This window comes from Molossus molossus, unplaced genomic scaffold (genome assembly GCF_014108415.1).
Source record: "Molossus molossus isolate mMolMol1 unplaced genomic scaffold, mMolMol1.p scaffold_m16_p_11, whole genome shotgun sequence".
Taxonomy (NCBI): Eukaryota; Metazoa; Chordata; class Mammalia; order Chiroptera; family Molossidae; genus Molossus; species Molossus molossus.
Window position 1 is genome coordinate 80,592,880 of NW_023425346.1, and position 24,182 is coordinate 80,617,061.

At 45.2% G+C, this 24,182-nt stretch overlaps 1 protein-coding gene across 1 annotated transcript in view; it reads left to right on the forward strand.

Moving 5' to 3' along the window:
* The window catches only part of PARD3B (par-3 family cell polarity regulator beta), a 979,738-nt gene that overhangs the window by 914,008 nt on the left and 41,548 nt on the right, over positions 1-24,182 (forward strand). The window contains exon 22 of the mRNA XM_036254726.1: positions 12,646-12,725. Within this exon, the coding sequence (XP_036110619.1) occupies positions 12,646-12,725 (80 nt within the window). The remainder of the gene's footprint in view (positions 1-12,645; positions 12,726-24,182) is intronic.

The window sequence follows — 24,182 nt, forward strand, 5'->3', positions numbered from 1 at the left end:
ACTCTCTTTTTACCTTTATATTTTTGTAGATGAATTGCCCAATACACTCATTTTATACACTTTTCTCCTCTTGTTATAAGTTCATATGGTTCAGTGCTATTGAACTCAAAGCACCAAGGTCTAATTGACATAATAACAGTCAACATGAGATCGTTTTTGGAGATTGAAAACAATGACAAAGGAAATGCAACCCGGGGTTACATTAATACCTCTAACCATCCCCCTTTCGTTCTTTGTCATTATTTTGATTAAAAGGTCTATAGAAGCCATAGTGGTTTTTTTAGGATGCAGAAATTATTGCAGAAACTTCCTCTATTAATGGAAATTATTAGAGGATGGAAATGGTACTCGAGCAGCAAGAATGACATTAATTATGTGAAAAGCAGTCATCTCTGGCAGTTGGCAAGCGTGCGTTATTCCTCGACACTCTTCCATGGGTTTGTGTTCAGCCAGCATTCGAAATCTAAAAGCTTTTCATTTTGGCAAAGTTTGCATAGCACTTGGACTTCCAGCATCCAGATAAAAGAAAATTTGGAAGGAAATCATGTTGGTGAAATTGAAGAAGTCAGTAATGAGTTCTGTGTAGATGAATCAATGCCCAATTAAATGATTATATCAAATTCAACTTTAAATGTTGACTTAAAATAATCACATTTTAAGATGTTGAAAGTAAGATGCTGTATACATGCATATATCCCAGAAGAGCGAAGTCATCTCACCCAGCCTAGCAGAGGAATGGACTGTTCTGACTCATCCTGGAGTTTGATTAATGGGGAGAGACTTAGGGCAGGGATTACCTGTATGCTAACAGTTAAAATAGATAGCAATAACCAAATTATTTTCATTCCTTAGTTCCCTTTCTCTTTTGCCGCTTTTCTGGTTTTCGGGGTTTTTTTCTGTTTCCCTGTCTACACCCCTGCAAGGCTCCCTTCCCCGTTGATCACTGTTTTAACGTTCAGTTCTCACCACCCTCTACAGAATTGTTTTGCTTTTCCCTGGTCCTGTCCTGCACAGCAGGGGATGCAACCAATCAGAGCAACACTATTGCTGTATTCGTTCACACAATAAGCACGTATTAAGCCCTGGCCATGTTTAAGGCACTAACCTAACCACTGGAAGTGGGCACTCTGCCATAGACACAAAGCAGGGTCCAGAAAATACCCATGGGACGAAGTCATTGACATCCCTGAGAGGGAGAGATGAAGGGGAGAGGTAGGTTGCTGTAGGTTTCTGAAAGCCTTCATGCACTAGTTCATAGGAAGCCACTGATGAGTGTGTGTGTTTAGTTTGGTTTTTCAAACCAGGTTTTGACATAAGAACATCGATTCTCAGAATGTCACATTTTATTCTTCCTTCCTCCTCCTCTTCTCTTCATTCATCTTTCCAGAACCCGAGCTCTACTGGTTTCGTAGTGAGTTGCAAAATAATTTGGTTAACATAAATTTAGGGCTAACGTGCGCCTGATTTCAGCATTAAAAGTAACATGAGTCTGGTAACACTGAATCATAGAGGTGCCACATCAAGGTAGCCGTGCAGATCAGCAGTGCCTAGTGGGGCCAGTGACGTGTCCTATCAGGTGAGGGTCCCCTTCTCCTCGGCCATTGTTTTCAACCTATGGGATCTTCCTTCACTCTAAGCTATTACATAATGAAAGTTCCTAACAGTTTTGATGTGTACTTCAGATCCAAGTTGTAATCTAAATTGTAAGAATGTCTGTGTGTTTTTTGTTTTGTTTTTTTTTTTAGTTTTGGAAAATGAAAAACTCAGGACTGCATAAATAACAGAGCTTGAAAATGGCAGTATTATTAAGACTTAATCATAGACTCTGGCCGGTGTTGCTCAGTGGTTAGTGTTGGCCTGTGCACCGAAGGGTCTCACATTCAACTCCCAGGCCGGTCCAGGTGTGTGCAGGAGGCAACCAACAGATGTGTCTCTGTCTCCCCGCCTCCTCCTACCTTCCCTCCCACTCTCTCTAAAAATCTATGGGAAAAATATCCTAGTGTGAGGATTAACCAAAAAAAACAAAGACTTAATCATAGGACAGATGTCATAAAACTTCCTTAAAAACATTTTGATGATATGTGTTGTGATATCACACATGGAAAAGGAACTATGGAATGAAAATGAGCTGAATCTTTCTGTTAACCGCCACTGAGTAGATTTTTAGACTTCTGTTTCATTGACTCAATAAATATTAACAAATGAGGTGACATGCTAGGACTCAAAAAGAGGCATTGTCCCAATTCTAATGAAGCTGAAAATCTGATGTCTTATGTAAACCAAATTAATGGACCGACGCCATGCATGGAAACTAAAAAGAAAATATTGCACATCATACAGGCTATTTTTATAAAACATAACTCTTTATTTAAAATGACTTTCACTACAGCGAACACTGAGGCACAGACACGCATGAGTGCCTCGAGCTCTGTGAAACAGATTTGCTGGGCAGAGGCACGGCAGTGCCCTGGCTGGATGACCGCACGTTCAGAGTGCTTGCAGACCGTCCCCACTTCACACTCCCTCCGTCGCCGCCCAGGTGCCTTGGAACGTTCAGTGCGATGCCCCAGTTCTTTGTCTAGGAAACAGCATCAGTAACTGCATGGTCGCTGCTGACGTCCGCGGCTGCACTGAGAGTGAGCAGAGCCTTGCTGAGGCCGGACAGGCCTCGGTGCGGATCCTGGCTGTGCAACTCTGTGCCTCGTCGGCGAGTCGCTTTAACGTCCTCTGAACTCTGTTTTCCTCACGTGTACCATGAGGCAGAGATGAAATGGCTGCACGGATTGAATCATGATACTGATTTTCTTATGTTCCAGAGAGGCATTTCTTTCCAGTAACTAGAAATGGGAGTAATTAGAACTTGCCCACTGACTAATCTGCAAAAAAGGAAATATTACGAAAAGCTTACAATTTTATATTTTAATCTGTATAAATGCAAGTATATTTTGAGTATACCAGAGAACTTTAGGCAATGAGTATTCTTTAGGAGGCTTATTGGTTTAAAAGGATAGTATGAGCTCATAAGAAGTAATAGGAACAAACTTTTATATCATTTTAAGATTCGGACATATTTTAAGGGCCGACTCTTAGGATAAGTAAAAAACGTGTTACAGAATCAATGTAATAAAACAGCAGAGGAATAAATAGCTCACACATTACATCCAAAAAACAATTAGAACCCAAATTCAACAAGTCATGAATACTAGTATCTAGTGATTAGTGTAACAAACTGAGAATCCACAAAATTCCTGTTTGCTCTTTTTCTGGAAAATACAGGACAGGTCAACAGACAGATTTCTTAGGGAATGCCATTCCTAATACCTTTTATTCATCTTTTTACCAGACCTTTGTCTTCTGTTAAGTAAGAGTTTATGGATCAGCCAGTGCTGCAATATCTCTATTCGTAGGTAGACAGATTGAGGAAATGAAATGAGGAATAGTATCTGGCTCTTTAATTAAAGATGTAAGCCCATTTGCTCTTCAGGCTTATTGGCAAGACACATATGCACACACACACACACGCACACGCACACACACAGCACATCTGATAGATGAAGCCAAATTTGTAAAATCGTATCCACAATCATAGTTTCTATGGTAACTGCATCTAAGGCCCAGACACAAACAGAGCTGGGCAGGAGATGTCTGATTTTATTTTCTCCAAAGACAATCAGAAGAGAGCTAGTTCAGGTTATCAAGATGTAGCATGGCTTGGTGTATATACGACCTCTATTTGGTGCTAGCATAATATTTAAATGCTTAAATCTAATAAATACTGTATACTTTTATAGTGTTGCAGGTTAATTTGCTACCTTTGTCATTCAGCTTTAAAATAATTGTTGTGTATTCACAAATAGTTACTGTATTAATGAGATGTAAATGGTTAACATAATGTGGAAACTATATGCAAGGTCATTTTTATAAATATGTGTAAATCAGAGGGACTCCAAGGATTTATTTCAACTCCAACATTTTACAAGGGAGGAAAATGTAGGCACAGAATAGTTAAAAGGCATAAACCAAGAGTTATTTTTAAAATATTTTTATTTGCTATATTTCCTAAACTAGTAGATGTTCTAAGCTAGTCTATAAACCGAATACCCAATTATTTGACAAAATTACTGAAATTAAATTAGAGAAAATAAACACTTCAGAAACAATGGTTTGAACGTGTGCATGTATTTTTGCCTCTCTAGATAGCATATCTGTAAATATGTCTCAGGGATAGTGTACCTCACATTACCAAAGAGAAATCATTAAACAACCTGTTTTAATTGACTTCTTTTTGTTAAAATGGAGTATAGTTAATTTTCCTCCAAAGATGTAACATTTTAGCAGAATGTCTTAATATTAGAAGATGCTCAAAGCCCAGTTCATAACTTTTTAGATGGTTTCATCCTGTTGATTTCTTCAAAAATCTTCCAGCCAAGCCTATAGCTAGGTAAGAGCCATGTAATTAAAAGAAAACTTCTGGAAACTGCTCAGAAATATCTGTCAGGATACCAACTTGAAATGAAAGGCATATTTCCTAAAATGACATCTAAATTTTTGTACTTTGCTTCTTGATCTGACGCTGTGTCTGGCAGCATAAAACGCGTATTTTGCAATGGATCTGAGTGAGACATATTTGTAGGTGAGGATGTTGTGTTTGGGCGAAGACGTGGTATTGCGGCTTTGCACAGCCTCCCCATCATGGCAGCTCTTCGGTTTCCTCAGGAAAATTGGCTCTTGGGACATAAATGACAACACTGGCAAAATGTGTCCTAACCAACAGAAACTGCGAAAAATGTTAATTGTGAATTGTTCCCACTTTTTGTCATCAGATATTTGCAGAGAATTTTGTGTGATTTATTCTTTTATTTTTACTGAGTTGTTAAAAAAAAGTTTGCAAGGGTATTAAATCTTCCCATTAATCTGTCATTAATCTGAAAATGGGGGGAGTAGGGGGGTTACATGGCCTCTTTAGTACATTGCCCTAGGAAACGGCTGATTCCAGCAATGCCAGGCTAGAATACATACTCATTTAAGGAACCCTGGCTGTAAGCAGCCAGCTCCTTGCTTTTGTAGAAAAAAAGACTAATAGCTTTATTTTAACAAGGCTCTTAACACCCAGCCGGCAGCAGGCACTGAGGGAACGGAGCTGGGAGAATTCCCATGGACGAAAAGCATCTTAATTCAACATTCCTCCGGACCCCAAACCCACCTGACAGGCTGCCGTGGGCCAGCTGATCCAGCCCAAGGAGAGCGCCCGCCGGCCACTGCAAGGCACCCCGGGGCTTTCGGTTGTTTGGAATACACTCTGAAGGTTCGCTCCCTGGGGCCCACTGGTAGAGAAAGACAGACAGGCCACCAACCCGAGCGCACGTTCTAACGTTACAGTGCTGTGGAAGAGACCAGCTCTCTGTCATGGCTTGAGTCAAGAGTATTTCCATCAGTCTTATATTTAGGTCATTCATTTGAAGAAGAAGGAAAAAAAAAAAAAAAAAACGTGCACAATACCAAGTGAGATAAAGGGCGTCTTTAAAAAAAAATAATAATAATTGGATCAAAGCCACTGACCTTATTTTTTTGTGAGGAGGGAAATTGCCTAATAAGGAGGCCTTGGAGCAGGAGCATTGAGTCTGTGGCTCACAGAGCAGCATGAGAGACGTGCCTGTCCTCTCCCGCACTCCCTGCCCGGGGCCTGGCTTCCCGGCGAAGACAACGTGGAGTCACTGCCTCTTAGTGGCCTTCCACCTGCGCTTCCCTACCCTCAATTCACAGCTGTTTGCAAGGGTCTCTGTACCCTACAGTCATCTTTACTGCCACCACTTCTGAGTGGGATGTTCAACATTAATCCGGAGGGGATTCGCTCAGTTACGATTTATTCACCAGTGGGGTGTTAGACAGCCATGACTATTCGTGTTTGTGCAATAGCACAGGGAAGTGCCAATAATAAATAGTTAGGGGAAACTATATAAACCATTAAAATATGTATGTATTTATAAATGTTAACAGAGGTCATCTTTGGGGTGGTTTTCCACAACAATTATTTAGGAAGGAAAAAAAAAAACAATAGTTAAATCTGGTTTTTAAATAATAATGGATCACAAATGTATTCCCCCCTCATCATTTCCATTAACTAACAGTGTGTCCCTGAGGGAGAGGACTTTCTCTTGTCCCTGTGTTTTAGAGTATGTACTTAGCATGTCACTACTACGAAATGTTCATTGACTTGAAAGTATTAATCTCAGTTTTTGAGCTTGAGAGCATAAGATAGTACTACCAGTGGTTTTTATTTATTAGAAGACTATAAAGAGTATCAACACCAGAGAGTCTGGCTTTCCCTCCCCATCAATACACGAAATCACTCTCAATAAAGCACAATCACCATCTCATTGCCAATCCCAACACACACTGTTGCAGACATTATTAGTCACCGTTCAGTTGCAGAGAACAAAATCCACTCTAGCTAGTTTAAGTTGAAACAAATTTATTGCACCATATTAATGGCCTTTCAGAATCATAAGGAAAGCTAATGAAAGAAATTCTTGGATAAGCTTTCAGGAATAATTTTCCAAGCCACATTGCATAACCAGGCTCCCGCGAGAGCTGCTGCCGCTCCACAGGGGAAGCCTCGGCCCCGTGGCCATCACAGGCTCCAGTCAGTCCTATGGAAACGACCTCTTTAGCATCCACACATCACTCCCTATACTCCATCCTTTGGAATATCCCCTCATTTAGGCTGGATTATCTCTGGCTCAGACTGCACTGGGACTCCACACTGTGGTGATAATAATCGCTCTAACCTATAAATATGTTCTATTAGTTATCATGTTGCACTTCAAAAAGTTGTACTGTCACCTAAAGGTAAAATCAAGTCCCGTGGCATGGCATGTGAGCTTTTTTAAGATCTGGTCTATGTCTGTATCTCCAGAGTTTGGACTCGAGGCAGAAAGACCTGATCCTTATCTCAGCTATTCCTTGTACCAGCTGTATGACCTTAGGCAACTGCTCAGTTTTCTCATCTGCAAAATGGGGCAACCATTGCAGCTAATCAGAGGATTGAATGGACTAATGCAAAAAAAAAAAAATTAGTCTTGTATTTGACACTTAGCAAGTGCCAAGTAAATGTTAAATTGTAATATCGAAGATGCATGAAATAAATGGAGAGATAGTCCATGTTCTTGGATAAGCAGATTTGTTATTTTCAAGAAGTCAGTTCATCCCAACTCGTTCCATAGAGTCAATGCAATCCCAGTCAAAATGCTAGCAAGGTATTTTGTGGGTCTTGACAAACTAATTCTAAAGTGTATGTGGAAAGGGAAAAGACCCAGAATAGCCAACACAATATTGGCAGAGAAGAACCATGTTGGAGAACTAGCACTACCCAACTCAAGACTTCTGTTAAGGTATAGTAATCAAGACAGTGTGGTACTGGTGAAGGAACAGACAAAAAGATCAATGAAACTGAATAGAGAACCCAGAAATAGACCCATATAAATATAATCAACTGATTTTTGACAAGGGGGAAAGGCCATACAACAGGGCAGGGATAGATAGTCTTTTCAACAAATGCTGCTGGAACAAGTGGAGATCCAAATGCAAGAGATAATAACAATTACACACAGAACTATACCTTCCACAAAAATAACCAAAAATGGATCACAGACCTCCATGTAAAATGCAAAACTATAAAATTTCTAGAATACAACATTGATAACAAAATCTAGATGACCTTGGGTTTGGCAATCACTTTTTAGACATGACACCAAAGGATGACCCATGAAAAGAAGGATTGATAAACTGACCTTTGTTAAAATAAAAAATGTCTTCTCTGCAAAAAACTCTGTCAAGAGAATGAAAAGAAAAGCCACAGAATGGTAGAAATATTTGCAAAAGATTTATTTGATAAGGACTATTATCCAAAATATACAAAGAACTCTTAAAACCCCACAATAAGAAAACAAACAACCCAATTAAAATGTGGGCCAAAGACCTCACCAAAGAAGATATTCAGATGGTAAATAAGCATACGAGAAGATACTGTACATCATTTGTTACCAGGGAAATGCAAACGAAAACAATGGTAAGATTTCACTACACACCCATTAGATGACCAAAATCTGGAACACTGACAACAACCAACGCTGGGGAGGATGTGGAACCGTAGGGACTCTCATTCTTCGCTGTGGGAATGCAGGATGGTACATCTGCTTTGGAAGATTGCTGGTCAGTGTCTCACCAAACTGAACATACTTACACCATATGACACAGCAGTCATGCTCCTTGGTACTTACGGGAAGGAGCTGAAAACTTTTGTCCACACAATAACCTGCACATGGATGTTAACAGAAGCTTTATTCATTTTCTCCAAAACTTGGAAGCCACTAAGATGTCCTTCAGTTAGTGAATGGATAAATAAACTGTGACACATCCAGACAATAGAATATTATTCAGCACTAAAAAGAAATGAGCTATCAAGCCATGAAAAGACATGGAGGAAACTTAAATGCATATTACAAGGTAAAAGAAGCCCATATGAAATAGTTACGTACTAGATGGTTCTAACTACATGACATTCTAGAAAAGTCAAAACGATGGAGACAATAAAAAGTTCAGTCGTTGCCCGGGGTTGGGTGGGGGAGTGATGAGCAGGCAGACACGGATAGTTTCTAGGGCAGTGAAAATAGTTTGGATGAAACTGTAATGGGGGATCTACGTAATGCATAGGTCCAAGTCCATAAAATGTACCACAGCAAAGTGGGCCCTAACACAGACTATGGACGGCGGGTGGTCACGATGTGCCAGTGCAGGCTCATCACTGGTAACAGATGCCCACTCTGGGGGGCGGTACTGATAATGAGGGAGGCTGTGCATCAGGGGCAGGCGGCAGGTGGGACTTCTCCGTTCCCTCCTCTCGGTGTTGCTGTGAGCATAGACCCGCTCTGAAGAATCGGGTCAATTTAAACCGAAGAGGAAAACAGGCGGTGGCGGCGATAGTGGTTGTAGCCGTAGGAGTAGCCCCAGTGGTATTGTTGGTTGTTACACATGTCCTTTTCCTCAGAGCCTCGGTCTCTTCCTTCACCCAAATCTTGACATTTCCAGAAAACACAGGGCTTTTTTGATGCCTCCCCGTCGTTTCACTTGTGTTCCTGCTCCTTAGAATGCCTTTTCCTGCTGCTCACACAGCCTCCACCCCTAGAAACCTCCTCCTCGGCCCCAGCCAGGTCACAGAGGAGGGTTCAGCACCCATAGGAAGCTGTCTTCAGCCCTCCCAGGTGGACTTCGATATCTGTTCCCCAGGCTCCCGCCCCTCCTTTCCCGGACCCACAGGCCAGCGGTGATCTCTTTGGACCATAATTGTTCACAGGACCGTCTCCCCTGTTGGACGTGATGAAGAAACCCAGCCCGTCGCATGGCATTAGGATGCAGCAGGTGCTCAGCATCACTAATTGAAGGATGGCCTTGAAGATGTTGTGATATTAGTAATGCACATTAAATATATACACAATTGGTGAAGAACAGAATAATTTTTTTATTTTTTATCTTCACCCGAGGACATTTTTGCATTTATCTTCAGATAGAGTGGGAGGGAGAGACGAAGGAAGAGAGAGAAAGAAACATCAGTGTGAGAGAGACACATTGAGTGGTTGTCACCCACACGATCCCAACCAGGGCCAGGGACAAACTACAACCGAGGTACATGCCCTTAGCGGGAACCAAATCTGGGACTCTCTGGTCTGCAGACTGATGCTCTAACCACTGAGCAAAACCGGCCAGGGCCAGAATAATTTTGATGTAAAAGAAAGTCATCCAGCCCTGGCCAGTTTGGCTCAGCGGTTAGAGCGTCGGCCTGCGGTCCGGAGACACCCGGGTTCGGTTCCCGCTAAGGGCACGTACTTCGGTTGCAGTTTGTCCCCGGCCCTGGTTGGTTGTGCGGGTGGCAGCCACTCATTGTGTCCCTTCACATCGATGTTTCTCTCTCTCTCTCCCTTCCTCTCTCTCCCTCCCATTCTATCTGTACAAAAAATGGAAAAATATTCTCAGGTGAGGATAAAAAAAAAAGAAAGAAAGTCATCCAGCCCTGACTGGTTTTGCTCAGTGATTTGAGCATCAGCCCAAGGACTAAAGGGTCTCAGGTTCAATTCCTGGTCAAGGGCATGTACCTGGGTTGCAGGTTCGACCCCTGACCCTGGTGGAGGTTGTGCAGGAGGTAACCAATCCATGTGTCTTTCTCACATGGATGTTTCTCTCTCTGTCTCTCTCCCTCTCTCTCCTTCGCTTCCACTCTGTCTAAAAAACAATTTTAAATATCCTTGGGTGAGGATTAACAAAAAAAGAAAAAGAATGTCATCCATCATTTGAAGCCTGGCCCATGTTCTGCTACCTGCATGAATTTTTTCCTAACACCTTCAGGTGTCATCTATGCTACCATTAGTAACATTCTGAATGGCCCTGGATCAGACATTGTCCTAAAGCATTTTTAATTATTTCTTTTCTGACGCTTATTTTCCCAACAAGACAGAAAGCTCCTTAAGGATACGGATCACCTTGCACTTCATAGACTCTGGTATGCAGGTCGCCCACCAGAAGGACAGCAGGCCTTGGGTGACGCCTCCTGGACGTGCCAGAAGTTGACGGCCATCTTTAGGTCAGGCCAGTTCTAGGTGTCTCTGCTGAAAGTTTCAACTTGGAGTTTTGTGGCCCCAAGAAAAAGATGAGCTGTAAACGTGTACGGCCACAGTAGGGACACATAAGTATGATCTTCTCCAACAACCACTGTTCAGAATCTTTCACATCGTGTTTGTGTTTATGTTAACTCTTCCTCCATAAAAAATATAAAAACAAAAGAAACCGTAGATGGGAATGGCTGGCAACATCACTTCTTTCCTTCACTGCCCTTTCTGCGCCAGACTGTCTGCCTGACACTACCCCTCCTCTGGCCTCTGCTGGGAAGGCCATGTTAAACCCTCTCTGCTGTTCTGTGCAGTCTCTGTCCAGCCTAGGTCGCCCCCTGGGTGGCTGTCCTCTCAGATAACCCCAGCCACTCCTGTTCCAGGTGTCGGTGGGGTGCGAAGAGGTTTCACAGGACCCACTCTGACGGGCCTCCTGTATTAATCAACACCAGGAATAGTCCTTCTTACTCTAAATGAGTGTGTACACTTGCTTTGCAGCACTCCCTAGCAAACCCTCCCTCCACACCCTGGGATGGGACAGCGGTTTTATGGAGAACGGGACTTTGAGTAGGAAGAAAATAACTTCAGGTTGAGTGCTGCCTAGACAAATGTTCCTACTGACCTTGACACTGTTACTTCCTAGTACACTCTCCCGTCCCTCCAAAACGGCAGCCCCGGTTTTCTATTTACCACTTACCCTTTCATGCCCATGACGTGAGGCTGCCCCAGCACGAGAGCAGGCAGGTGAGTGGCCCCCAGAGCCACACGTGTTGACATGAACAGGTGAGGCGTCGGTCAGTCAACAGGTACTTTTAAATACAGTGATACCTCGGTTCTCGAACGCCTTGACTTTTGACCAAATCGGTATTCGACCAGGAGATTCGAGAAACTTTTGTCTTGGAATCTGAACAAATATTTGGAACTCGAACTTCCGAGATGAGCCGAGTTGAGCCGAATGGCGTTCATTCGGCCCAGCGCGCCTTGCTTGCGCCATCAGTGTGAGTGCAGAGAGAGAGTCACGCTTTGTGGAGTCACGCTTTCCTATTGGGTTTCATTGCTTCGGTTCTCGAACAATTCGGTTCTCGACCGTCCTCCTGGAACGAATTATGTTCGAGAACCGAGGTATCACTGTACCTGTAAGTGTTCATCCTGATTTTAGTTGGCATGGCAGACACAGAAGGACTGTCCTGGGACACTGCCCTTCAGAATGTCAGAGGCTCGCAGAAGAGACCTGGAGAGAGGTGGAACAGGAAGTGCACAGGAAAGGGGAAAACAGTAAAGACCAACACTAGACAGAACCTAGTTCATCCCTTCTCTCTGGTTGTTCATAGCAAGGGAACTCAGTGAGGTCTGGCGGGGGAGGGCTCCTTGGGAGCTGTGGAGCGCATATAGCTGTCTCCAACAACTGTAGGAAAGACAGGTCTCCCTGAAAAGGTGCAGTGGAAAATCCGGTCCTTGTCACAGCCAGAAGAGCCTAGGGAGACATGATGACGAAGTGTGATATGGGATCCTGGAACAGAAAAGGACATTGAGTAAAAATCTGAATAAGCTATGGGCTGTAGTTAACAATAATGTATCGATATTGATTCATCGATTGCATTTTCATGTGAGATGTTAGTAATAGGAAAACCATCTATGGGAACTCTGTACTACTCAATTTTCCTGTAAATCTAAAGCTGCCATAAAAATTAAAGCCTTTATTTATTTTTTTTAACTGTTCTTACAGCCTACATGTGATCCTTGGCATGGTGACAGGAAGGAGTCATTTTGACAGTGACCCTTTTTTGAAAGAAGTGACTTTGTTGTTAAATGCGTGTTTGTGGCTTGATCGTCAATTTGCGTAGCAGTGCCGGGCCCGCTTGCTTTCCCGTGGTGGATTTTTGGCAGGCGGCAGCAGCATTTGTGCGCTGATTATAATTTCGAGCTGCATTGTCAGTAACCAGGGTGCAGAATGGGTCTTCATCTCTAATTACTTTTCTCTCCACAGGTGTCTGGAAAGGGTCCAGATGGGAATGCACACAACCTCCGCTACGAGGGGATGGAGAGACAGTACGCATCCTTACCCAGGTAGATCTCTGAGGGCTCTCCCCTCACCAGCTCCCCCGCAAACACGCTTTTTATTGAAATTTACATGAGATGGAAACCTGGCTTGGAAACAGGGAATCTGCCCTCATTTCGCCTCACTGCTGTCTGCTGTAGCCGTAGTACCATCTTCACAACTGTGCTAATCATTGAAACACTCGTGGGCTATTTTTTTAAGGGAAGAAAATAGTATATCATTGCAATTGAACATGTCAGCAAGAATATTGGATAGTGAATGGAAATCCTAAGCCATTGCTATAAAACTGGTATTGAACATCCTGCACCGAGCTTAGAGACAATGAAATAGTAAATCCTGTCCTAGGAGGTACCCGCGAGGAAGGGCAAGCCAACCTTCACCCCGGAGCTCCATGGGGGTGGTGAAAAGCAGAGAGAAATGAGAACCTGGGAAGGCGTCCTCTGCTTGATTTAGAATCTGGCCGTGTTCTTTAGGCAATAAGCAAAATATTTATGAGAGACAGGGGCATAATGCGGGAGAGGAAGAACCGCGTGGGAAAAGTTCGTCCGGCGCGTCTGGCCTAACGTGATCCATTGATGCTGTAACTAGACACCACCGAAAATGAGATACAGTTGTCAAAGGTCAGTGCTCTTATCTGCGAGATGGGGAATAATTTTAGTCTGCTCTCGGTAGCATAGGACAAAGAGGAAACCTTTCCAAATTTACATACAGTGCAGCTACTATGGGAGTTAGATGACTTGAGAGTGTGAGAATTAGTGAATTTGGGGTGGGGGGGTCAAAGAAAGGTCAGTGAAAGCCAGAAATCTGAAATGTTACAAAGTATCTGCTTTAGAAAAGGAGAGTAGGACCCTAAGTTGAATGGATCAGCTAAGCCGTGAAGCACATGGGCTGACTCAGAACTGGAGTGACCGTTTTGTTGAATGTTAGTTATACTTCTGTGTGTAACTTCATCACAAATTATAACACAGATAACATCCTGAAAACTATAATAGGCATAGCCTAAGTGACCATCTGCCCTCGCACATAGTATGTTGATTGTCAAACGTAATAAAATCTCAAGTCAAGCAGAGAACCAATTTTTAGCACGGATTGGGCAGGATGCCCAAAATACAATATTTTAAAAGCTTCTATATCGCTGTATTTTTTACTCCCTGTTTTATTTTTCTTACTTTTTTTTTCTCACAGTTTTTCCCATCCTTGGTTTCCTCCCTCTCCGTACTTTTCCCTGGCCTAGGATTTTGTTTTCATTTTTTAAAGATGGAAGTCGTCTCCAAAATTTGTTTTAAATATACAATGTCTGGCTCTCAGTGTTGAAGTGTATGGAAATTGTGGTTAAGGCAGATGGAAACTAGTATGTTCTTGTGAGAGGGAATTGAAAAGGAAAACTGGAAACAGTTGAATGTCTTCCTGGCCAACCTGGACTCAGACTGAGGAGATGGACTTTTTGGTACAAGTGAGAAGCACAGAAAGAACATGGAACATGCTGTAGACTTCAGTCATCCATTCATTCCCCATGTACCTGTTGGTCATCTATTCTGTACCAGGCCCTAAGGCTAAGAAGCCTGGAGACACAGTGGATCCGTCCTCAGGACCCTACAGTTTAGGACAGGAGGCAGCAAATCAACCTTTTATGACGGTGCTACAAATGCTTATATTCACCATTATTAACATAAAGCCCTCTGAATTTCCAGCTTCTATTTATTTTTACTAATAAGCCCCAAAATACTCAGTCGTGGCTGAATCTAAACAAGTCTACTGTAGGATTAAGTACTGAGGAGGGTGTCTTCTGACACAGGCAATACATTTCTGCTGTTTGTAACTCTGGGGCTATCAACACAATGTATGAATTGATAAAATCCTGCCAGCCCCGAGAATATAACTGTAGCTGAATGAAAGCATCTGAAGTGGAAAACAAATTTGACAAACAGTCCCCTCACGCGCGAACACAAGGGCAGGAGTGATTGGCTGCACGTGCACACAGACCTTTGCAGCTACCTGGCAACCCTGTTGCCATGATGGAGAGTGATTTGGGCTCAAATGCACGCGAGATCCCTGGCACTGGTTTTTAAAGGAGGGGGGGGGGCGGCTCAAACTCAAGTTTCCATCCTAGTATCTAAGTGGAAGACACAGAGGACCCTCCACCCCATACTTCGGTCCTTGGGGGGTGGGCTCCTTAATGGCCCAGGGAGCTGCAGAATGCCCAGGCAGCAGCTGCCCTGCTGGCTTCGGGGCAGGTGCACAGAGCCCGCTCTGAGGGCCATGACATTCACCCGGTGCCCCCTTCTTCCAGGCCCCGAGACCCTACTGTCCTCGCTCTCTCCCTTTTGCCGAGAGAGTCAGGAGAGCACATCTCCTTACGGCACCAGGTCCCCTCTTTGTCACAGCAGCAGGAAGCTTTAAAATATGTATGGAGTTAAATTTTTAAATAAAAGTAAGAAGAATTCTATCTATAGGAAGTCAGTGGCCAGCCTTATAGAGGACTGATTTGGTTCCTGGTTGTTTGTGGAGGGTTTTCACGGGAGTTTTTAAGATAAACTCAATTAGGTGGATTTATATGCCAAATTCGGAGCCATCGATGCAGAGAAAATGCTTCCCGGTAGCGTGGAGATGGTGAGGAGCCCAGGTCAAGGGGCGCCATGCTGTGCTTTCATGGAACTCTGTCGTCTTTAAGGAGCCCAGGCAGCCTGCTGCTAAATGACACTTCACAAAATTAATCCAGATCCCTCGCCATCCAGGAAAAAGACAGTTCCTAGCACTTAGTAGTTATGAGGTTGCCTGAGGCTAAGGGCTAAGCGATGTTAAGTGTTATTGTTAAGCAATGTTAAGTCTTCTGCCTCTAAAGAAAAATGACTTTATTTCTTTTCTCCTGGGGGTGTTGTTTTGGAAAGCAGAGCCTGGTTGTAACGCTACCCCGTTAGCAAACACCAGGCGTTTACCGGGGCCCATGTTTCACCATCCTGTCCAGCCCCCGATTTTCTTTGGTAGTAAACAGAATGAACATAAGCATTCCCTTATCCTGGCCTGAGACGTGTTATTGCTCTCTCTGGGGGAGTGGGGAAGGGCTGTGTCCCGGCTGCTGTAACAAGCGGACAGCAATGGATGTCTTTTTGCAAACGGCTTCTATTTCCTGGCAGCCTCCCCTGCCCCTTGCCGTTCTCCCCGGCCCCATTCTGACTGCAGGCTTCCTCGTGGTTGGTCCCTCCGCAGTGAACTCTCTATTCTGCCATCTCAAGCCTCCACCGCTCCCACCGGGCCGTCCCTGGCCCCACGGGGTCCCATTATCCCTTGTCCGCAGATGGCTGAGCGCACCAGCACGTGACACTGCTCTTCCGGGCCTGTCACCAGGCGCGAGGTCGCTGGAGAAGCTCATAGTAGTGCGTGCACGGGTTTCACGACAAGATTCGCTTACCAGCCCCAGCTGGGCCCCGCCGCTGTCCGCAGCCTTTTAGCTGTGCTGTCGGCTCCGCGGATGACCCACAGTGGCCGTTCCACCTTTTCTACTCCCCTTAACTTCTGTAGAGACCACCAGCCCCCAAGCCCAACCACGGGAGATGACCTCACCTTCTTTTCTTTATGACCTGGAGATATTCAACCCTAGCTTCTCAACGGCTGCTCCCGACACTGCAGATTCCCTGTGTCTTTGTTAACACACATTCCCGAGGACAGCGAGGAGGGCAGGTCGCAGTCAGACCATAACTACTGCCCAGCGATCAGCTCTCACCTTTGCAACCTTGGGCCATGATCTCCCTGCTCCAGGCTGTTGGTTTTTTTTTATCTGTGAATTGGGGATGAATTTAGGGCTAGTATAAGTATTAAATATAATAATGCAGGCAAAACCCTTAGCAAAGACCCTGTCTAACATATTTGAAGGACTTGTTTTTATATTGTTAGCTCTCTTTTATTTTATCTCTGGAGACGATGTGTTCCTTTCTTCAGTGAGTCGAACCCATACAACAGAGCTCATTCTCACTGCTTCTCGAGGACCCTGCACCAACAACCACCCCTCTCTCGGCTGCACTTCAAGCCCCTCGGCAGCCGCTTTGCTTCCCCAGACGAACACTGTGAATGTGGAGGCTCAGCCACACACCTCCCTGAGAGTCCCGCAGCGCAGGGAAGGAGAGAGCCAGCGGCTGCATGGGGTATGCTGGGAGCATAACTGAGGCTGAAGGATTCGCCAACTCTGACCAGCAGTCCAGATGGTCAAGACGAGAGGACATAGCCAGCTGAGGTGATCTGAACAAGCTGTGCTATGGACATGCTAGGAGACAGCAGTTCTTATGGATGGAAGTTCATACGAGGGATACAGGATGCTGACTCGGTCTAAGCAAGAGGCCATGGCCTATCCAGCAAGACAGGTTCAGGCTTAGAATCTCCCCGGTGGTGGAGACCATACCCGATGTGAGTTAGCCGGGAAGACTGAACACAGTGCACTTGTCGCCAGGACAGACGTGGGAGCAGCACTCCCTTTGCTGGTGGGAGGAAATGCTGAGATGCTGCTAAAACACTCCTTCCTGTTGGCTCGGGACCGGCAGTGCTGAGCATGCAGCTATAATGACTCATAGCCAAGCAGGGCTCAGGTGGCAGGACTTGCCCCATGAACTTGACTCTAGTCCATCAGAGAAAACTAAGACCTTCCCTCAACCTTTCTTCCTCCTTCAACTCTCACGTTTCTTACTTTAGGAAAAAGCGGCCTATACCTATCAGCTGTGTCTCCACACCACCCACTGACACTCCAGCCTCTTGCCCAGGCTCCTGACCATGCCCCTGATACTTCCCGCAGATTCTGCCCCCAGCCCTCTCCTTCATGTAGATTCCCTCTGCGCAGCCCCCTTCATTCCTACAGGTTCCGTCCTCATCACTGTGATGTTATTTCAAAATGAGCCTGGATACCCCTTCATCTCTCTCTTCTTGTGACCCCAGGTACACTGTCTGCTCGACATATCCATCCCTTTACCTCCAGGATACTTCCAAGTCCCCATGCAAAAAGCCGAGCCTTCTTCCGCGGTTCTTCCTTTTACCTCCCATAATGTGTGTTTTCCACCTTTCCCGTGTCACTGAAAATACCCCGAATTACATTAGGACTCTTTTCTGTCCCTTTCCACCCCAGCTGGAGTATAAATCCCTTGAAATAAGAATTCTGTTGCATACCCATCCTTTTTTTACACCCATCACCAAGACCGAACACATGACCCACGGATATAATATGTTTTTAATACATTGGTATACAGATGAAAATAGATTTGTTTTTATTTAAGTAAGTTATGAGGAAAGAATTCCTCCCAAGCTTTATTGACTCAGGGCACTGTTTTCCAACAAAAGTATTAATTTTTCAAGAGAACATCTTTATTTTGTAGAATCAGCAACACTCTTAGTGAGCATTTACTATGTGCCAGGCACCGTTCTAAATGCTTTGACCTCATGCCCACAGCAATACAACCTGACTCCGTAGCAACCCTATTATCATCCCCATTTCATAGGCAAGGACAGAGCACAGAGAGGGTAAGTAAAACGGCCCAAGGTCAACAGCTAGAAGTGGCAGAGCTGGGGTTTGAACCCAAACAGTCTGGCTTCAGGTTTATACATTAAACCTCTGGGGCTCAGGTTATCCAGCTCAGAGTCAGATCCAAACTCTGTGATGACGACACTCCCCTGTATTATTTGCTCCCCATCTGCCTCTCTCACTACACTGAAAGTGCTTTTGAGGATGGGGACTGTGTCTTATTCATCTTTGTCTATGACACAAAATACCACTAGTCTACAGGTTAGGTAATGCCTTTCAACCGTCTCTGTAATGCTGTCATAAAATCAATTCTTTTCCTGCTCCCTCGAGCCCTTCCCTGTGAAATATGAACAGTTTAATGTGTAATTGCTAGATGAACATTAAGCAATATACTTTGCCTACCAAAAGAGAAGCCAGTTTTGTTAGAACACTCCTGAGAGTTTAAAAAGCAGTATCTTCAAATTGGTACTTAGGTTCTTTAAGATGAAGCATCATCTCTACCCAGAAGAAACCCACTGATGATACATTTTCTGGTGGAAAGCTTCACGACACTGCCGGGGTGAGAGACTCTCTCCCGAGACTGGCGGGAGACAGGCCACGCCTGCCATGTGACTTCCAGTCGTGATGTCACTCTCACCGGTGTTACCTCAGTTACATGAGAGGGGAGCGTCTCTCTGAACCTCCGAAGCAGCTTTGACTTGGCTGTGTGATGAGAGGCGGCATCCCAGAACTGAGTTCTGTAGAAAGAGCAACTTTAGAAGGAGCAACAGCTTATGCTTGCTGCCTACGAACCTAAAATACACGCGCTGTCTAAGTGCGTTCCCAGTGTTTTGGTATCGGGTGGGGTGGTGCTGGGCTCAGAACACGCCGGGAGAACACGCTTCTGCCTTGACGTTCCCGCTGGTTCATTTTGTCGCCTTCAGCTTCCTTTCCGACATATGCTTTTGCCCATCCCCAGGAGGGCTCTGATCACAACAGCACCTACTACTTGTCCCGTCGCCGAGAGCACCGGGTCCGGGCACCCTCTGCGTCCTTGGTTGTCCTTTACCTCACTGCTTAAAGACACGCGCCTGCTCGCCTGTCTCTCGTTCTCTTCTCCATTCAGCCTCTGCTCCACTCACAGCGGCCGAGTCTTCCATTGCCGGCCTTGCGTTGTTCTGTGACACTCGCGAAGCAGGTGGTAGTGACAGTCCCGTTCTGCAGATACCCACCAAACCACAGTGCTGGTCTTCGCTGAAGCCAGCCTAGACGGTGACAAAATGAGTCCAATGAAAACGTGAGCAGTCAGCACGCTGGTGTGTGTGCGCGTCTGGTGGGGGTGGGGGTTTGGCCATCTGGGCCCGTGGAAGTTGACAAAGTCCCCACGCTGCCTAATTGAGTACTTCTCTCCGCCGCAAGGCGAGTGTGTCAAATAAGATGCTTCGTGAGAATATACGCACTGCTCCCTGCTGTCCTGGCAGGATTTGAGGTCATTTCAGCTCAGAGCAGTCCTTGTCCCAAGTCTCCAGACAGGGGCCTGTCACACTTCATCTGACACGGCGAATCACGGCCAGTCCCTCTGACTCCTTCCTGGTGGCGCAACTTCATCTGAACTGCCCTTTCTTGCCGTGCGAAGCCACCTTCCAGAGCGCAGGGCCGTGGTTCTGCTCTGCGGGTGCGGGGATGCTGAGAGGAGCTGAACACCTGTCCGGATCGCAGCTTCTCGTGTCCGCCGTTGACAGAGGGCAATGCCTTCTGCCGACCGATGCCGCTCCTCCCCCGGCAGACTCAAGGTCCCCTCCTTGTCCTCAGGCTCCCGATATTGGAAATCCAGTCTCGACGTCCCCGCCCCGTGGAGTCAGCTGCCTGTTTGACTGGCCTCTCTGACACCACTTTCCTCAACGCCGAGGACAAAATGATGAATTAGCAGCGATTTAATTCTTGTGAGATTGAGATGTCTCCATTGTCAACTCAAGCTTCCTGGGCAGTGCAGAAAGGCCTCACATGTAAGGCTGCCTGGAGATGCCACACAGCCGAGATCAGGGGTTAATGCTGCTCCGTACCATTTCCATGTCGCTTAGTTCCTCTGATAAAAGTCCATTTTAGTAAAGCTTTTCATCATTTCCTCTTAGGTAATATATCCTCCATGCCAGTTAGAATATTCGATATTAATTATTCAATCGAAGGCCTCCATTATGAGTTTAGTTAGAATGTTAGTGATTTAAAACATGTTAAGTCCCATTATAGTACTGATGTCCCCAAAATAGTTTTAACTGAACTTTAATGGACCACATATATTAAATTCCAGAGTGTTATTTTTCCCTCATTTTCCATAGAAAATTCTAAACTACTACATATTTGGCCAAGTACTCTTAAAAGTACTCCTTTTAGAGGGAGAGTGTGTGCCTGCTACTTTAAGAGTGCTGGCACTGGCATTACCTTGAACTTGAAACGTGTCCAACATGGTGGGCTGACTTCCACGCACGTATTTAAGGAGTTGTAGCATTTATTTCCCACTTCTCCAGCCAGGAGAGGTTACTTGTGCCCAGGCAGCTGCTCGAGCTGGAGCCTTGCTCTACACCTAGTTCCTCACATTCCTTGGTGGTTCTGGATGCTTTCCTGTGTGTTCTCCTTTCGTCTGCCCCCAAGGCTCATGCGCTGGGATTATTGTGGTGAGTTTCTTGACCATGCAGAACTCTTGCACAGTACACCCTCCCCCTGCACCCGCCTGCCTCTGTCTTCTACTCGCTCCAGCCATTTGTGACTGTCCTTGATCTGAGTTCCCGGGTGCGCTGTACACAGGTTTCATCCTCACGCCAACCTACTGCAGGCAGAGACACTCTGAATAAACCGGTTGTATTAGTTCATTATACTGTCTGGTTCGTATGTGTTTATGAGGCCTGTGCTTTACGATTATTTTAAATGACACTTCATCACTAAAGCAGACAGGCATCTTGGATGAAACATGAGTGCATCCCCAAATGTGTGAACACATGATATTATTCATCAGGAATAATTAAGAGTTAAATCACTGCATTTACTTTCCATTTTTATGTGCCAAAATCTGCATGCAGATTGTTTCGAAGGTGTCATGTTTACTCCTAAACTAGCCAATTATATTTGAAAGGAAAAGCAAACGAATAACAGTGAAGGCACAGGAGGCAGGGGTATTAGTGTGCAGAGCACCTACACGGGCTGGTGTCGTGCATGCATTGCCTCACGTCATCTTCGCCATCGAGCCTGGGGGACTCACCTGACTGCTGCTCATGTCACAGGAGGAAAACATCCATCCTTGATGGGCCATCAGGACAAGGATTCAAACTCAGTTCTTTACGAGTTTTATTTCACTTTGGGCTCCACGGACGCAGACAATTCAGGGAGCGGTTGGAATGCACCAGCTGTTTCCTGAGTACCGCGAGTTCACGGGAAGGGAGATGGCTTAGACCGTATTAAAACCCATCCCCATTCATTGTCTCCCGGGACTCCGAGAACACGGAGCATGTTGAAACCTAGAGGTGGTGAAAATGACGAAATACAGCGAGACAGATAGCAGGGACCTAACGGGGGAAAGAAAAATACTTCTGAGGTGTGCCATCTTTATTCTTAGATCAGGACGATAAGCTTTCCCGGAGTGAAAACAAGGTGCCACATCTTCCTCACAGCGATTGTTTCGTTCCTGGAGGCGGAGCCAAAGAAAAGTGTCCCTGCTCTGCCTAGGGCATTGCAAGCACCACAGCTACAGCCCCCCAAGGGCATGGCCCCGTTCCCAGCCCGCAGACCACTCTGCACTACCCTTCCACAGGCACCGGTAACGGGGCACGGGTAGCAACCAACACTTGCTGAGTATCTAATCGTGCTCCAAACTCCGGTGGGGACTTTAAATATGTCACTTCAGTTCTTTCTAGTAACGACCCTGAAATATTGATCTTTCTATTTTATGGATGAAGAAACTGAGGCTGAGAGATGCAAAGCGGTGTGGCCAAGATCACACACGGGGTAATAACGGGCTGTTTTGAAGTCAGTCTGGCTCTTCCTACCTCTGAAACCTCTAGAACACCAGTTCTCAACCTGTGGGTTGCGACTCCTTTGGGGGCAAACAGCCCTTTCACAGGGGTCGCCTGAGACATAAGAGTAGCAAAATTACAGTTATGAAGTAGCAATGAAAATAATTTTGTGGTTGGGGGTCACCACAACAGGAGGAACTGTGTTAAAGGGTCGCGGCATTGGGAAGGTTGAGAACCACTGCTCTAGAACCTCCATGAGTCAAGCTGTCTTGTGCTAGGTTGGCTGTGAACAGCAGAAGTATTCAGTGACCACTGTGTCCGGACGCAGCTCTCTCTGTCTGACCCCCACACACCGAACCTCTGCAACATGTAACGGTAGGACATTAAAATGCAAAAACCCCTAATAGTCATTCAAAAGTACTAGGAACCACAGAGCCCCCCTAAACATATATAAATACCCATTCCCTTCCAGCTGAAATATTTTTCAAACCGTCTTCTCAAGACTGCCTGTTTGTATTGCTGGCGTTTATAAAAAATATATAGCGGTCGGTCTCGCTTCAGCAGTTTTTGTGGCCAGGAAAGTATTGCTGCTTCTCACCGTATAGTCCTGGCAGACCCTCGGGGGCGAGGCTGAGATGTACACGCCAGAAATCTGTGGAGGGAATGCTTTCGTTGACTCTGTTGCTTCCAGTCCAGAGAAGAGAGCCTTGGCAGTCAGTTACCACGGAGGTGCCACATGAGCCCATCTGTGCCCTGGATTTCATGTGACACGGGCCGCATGACCTCAGTCACTGTGCCAGGAAACACGCTGGTCCGGTTCCATTATTTCTAGCAAAGGCAAACATTTGTGGTACAAATGTGGGAAGGGATGGTACAAATAGAGCAGCATCCAGAATGTGTTCCTGTTTCTAGTCCAAGCCTTCAGTTAAGCCCAGGTAGAAGTGGTTGGGGCTTGTCCCAATAGATGGTTGTCCCCCTCCAGTTACCCAGACTGACCCTTATGGCTGGACATGGAATGACATGTTAAATAGGTAGGAACCTGGCAGTTCTCACTGGCCACTCTCCACCAGCAGTGTGCTCTGGGGCATCATTAGTAGCCCTTAAACTTGGCCATTGCTTGAAAGTGAAGACAGGGTGTTGACTGCTTAGATAAGGTTTCTGCCCACTAATTGCTTGCATGTAGCTGAGGCAAATGCAAACCCATTTTCAGAAATGATAGTGTCTGACAGCCTGGTTTTTGCAGGATACTGGGAAGAGCTGTAATTGTTGCAACAGAGGCTTAAGATGGAAAATAAGCACATTGAGCTATTTTGAGGAGTTCGCCACAATGAACTTTTTCTTCTGGAAACAGTCCTGTGAAATCAGGATTGGAATTTGTGCTTGGTCACTTTCTACTGATATGTTGGTGCCTTTGACAATTTATACAAAATGGTCCAGATTGTGCAATACCCTTTTACAGTTTTTTCCAACAGCAAAATCAAGTCCCTATATAAGACAGAGCTTCTAGCCAATGTTTTATATGAGTAATTTTCGGATGTGCTGCATGTCATGTGGCCAAGATAATGTGATGACTGCCTTCTGCGGGTTGTTTATAGACAAGTCACTTATGTTATCACCTTGTCAACAGCTTGAATTCCTCAGTTTGTCCTTTTCCTGGTCAAGCCTTTCGTATCTTATTTTTTTAAAACTCAGATCGGTTCTGAATGGTTCAGAGTAAATTGTGCAACTGTATTAGCCTGAACAAACATCATCTGTCCTTCCTTCTCTCTTCATTCAGCAACTATTTACTGCAGGCCTACCAAGCTCAATATGCTCTGGAGCCTTGAGGATACAAAAATAAGCCCACAAGACACAGCCCCAAACTATGAGTCTTATAATGTAGTGGAAGAGAGGGTAATTGTATAATGGCAAAGTAAACATAAAATTACAACTCTGCCCATTATGAAAAAGGAGAGATAGGCCATTTAAGAAAATACCGTGGG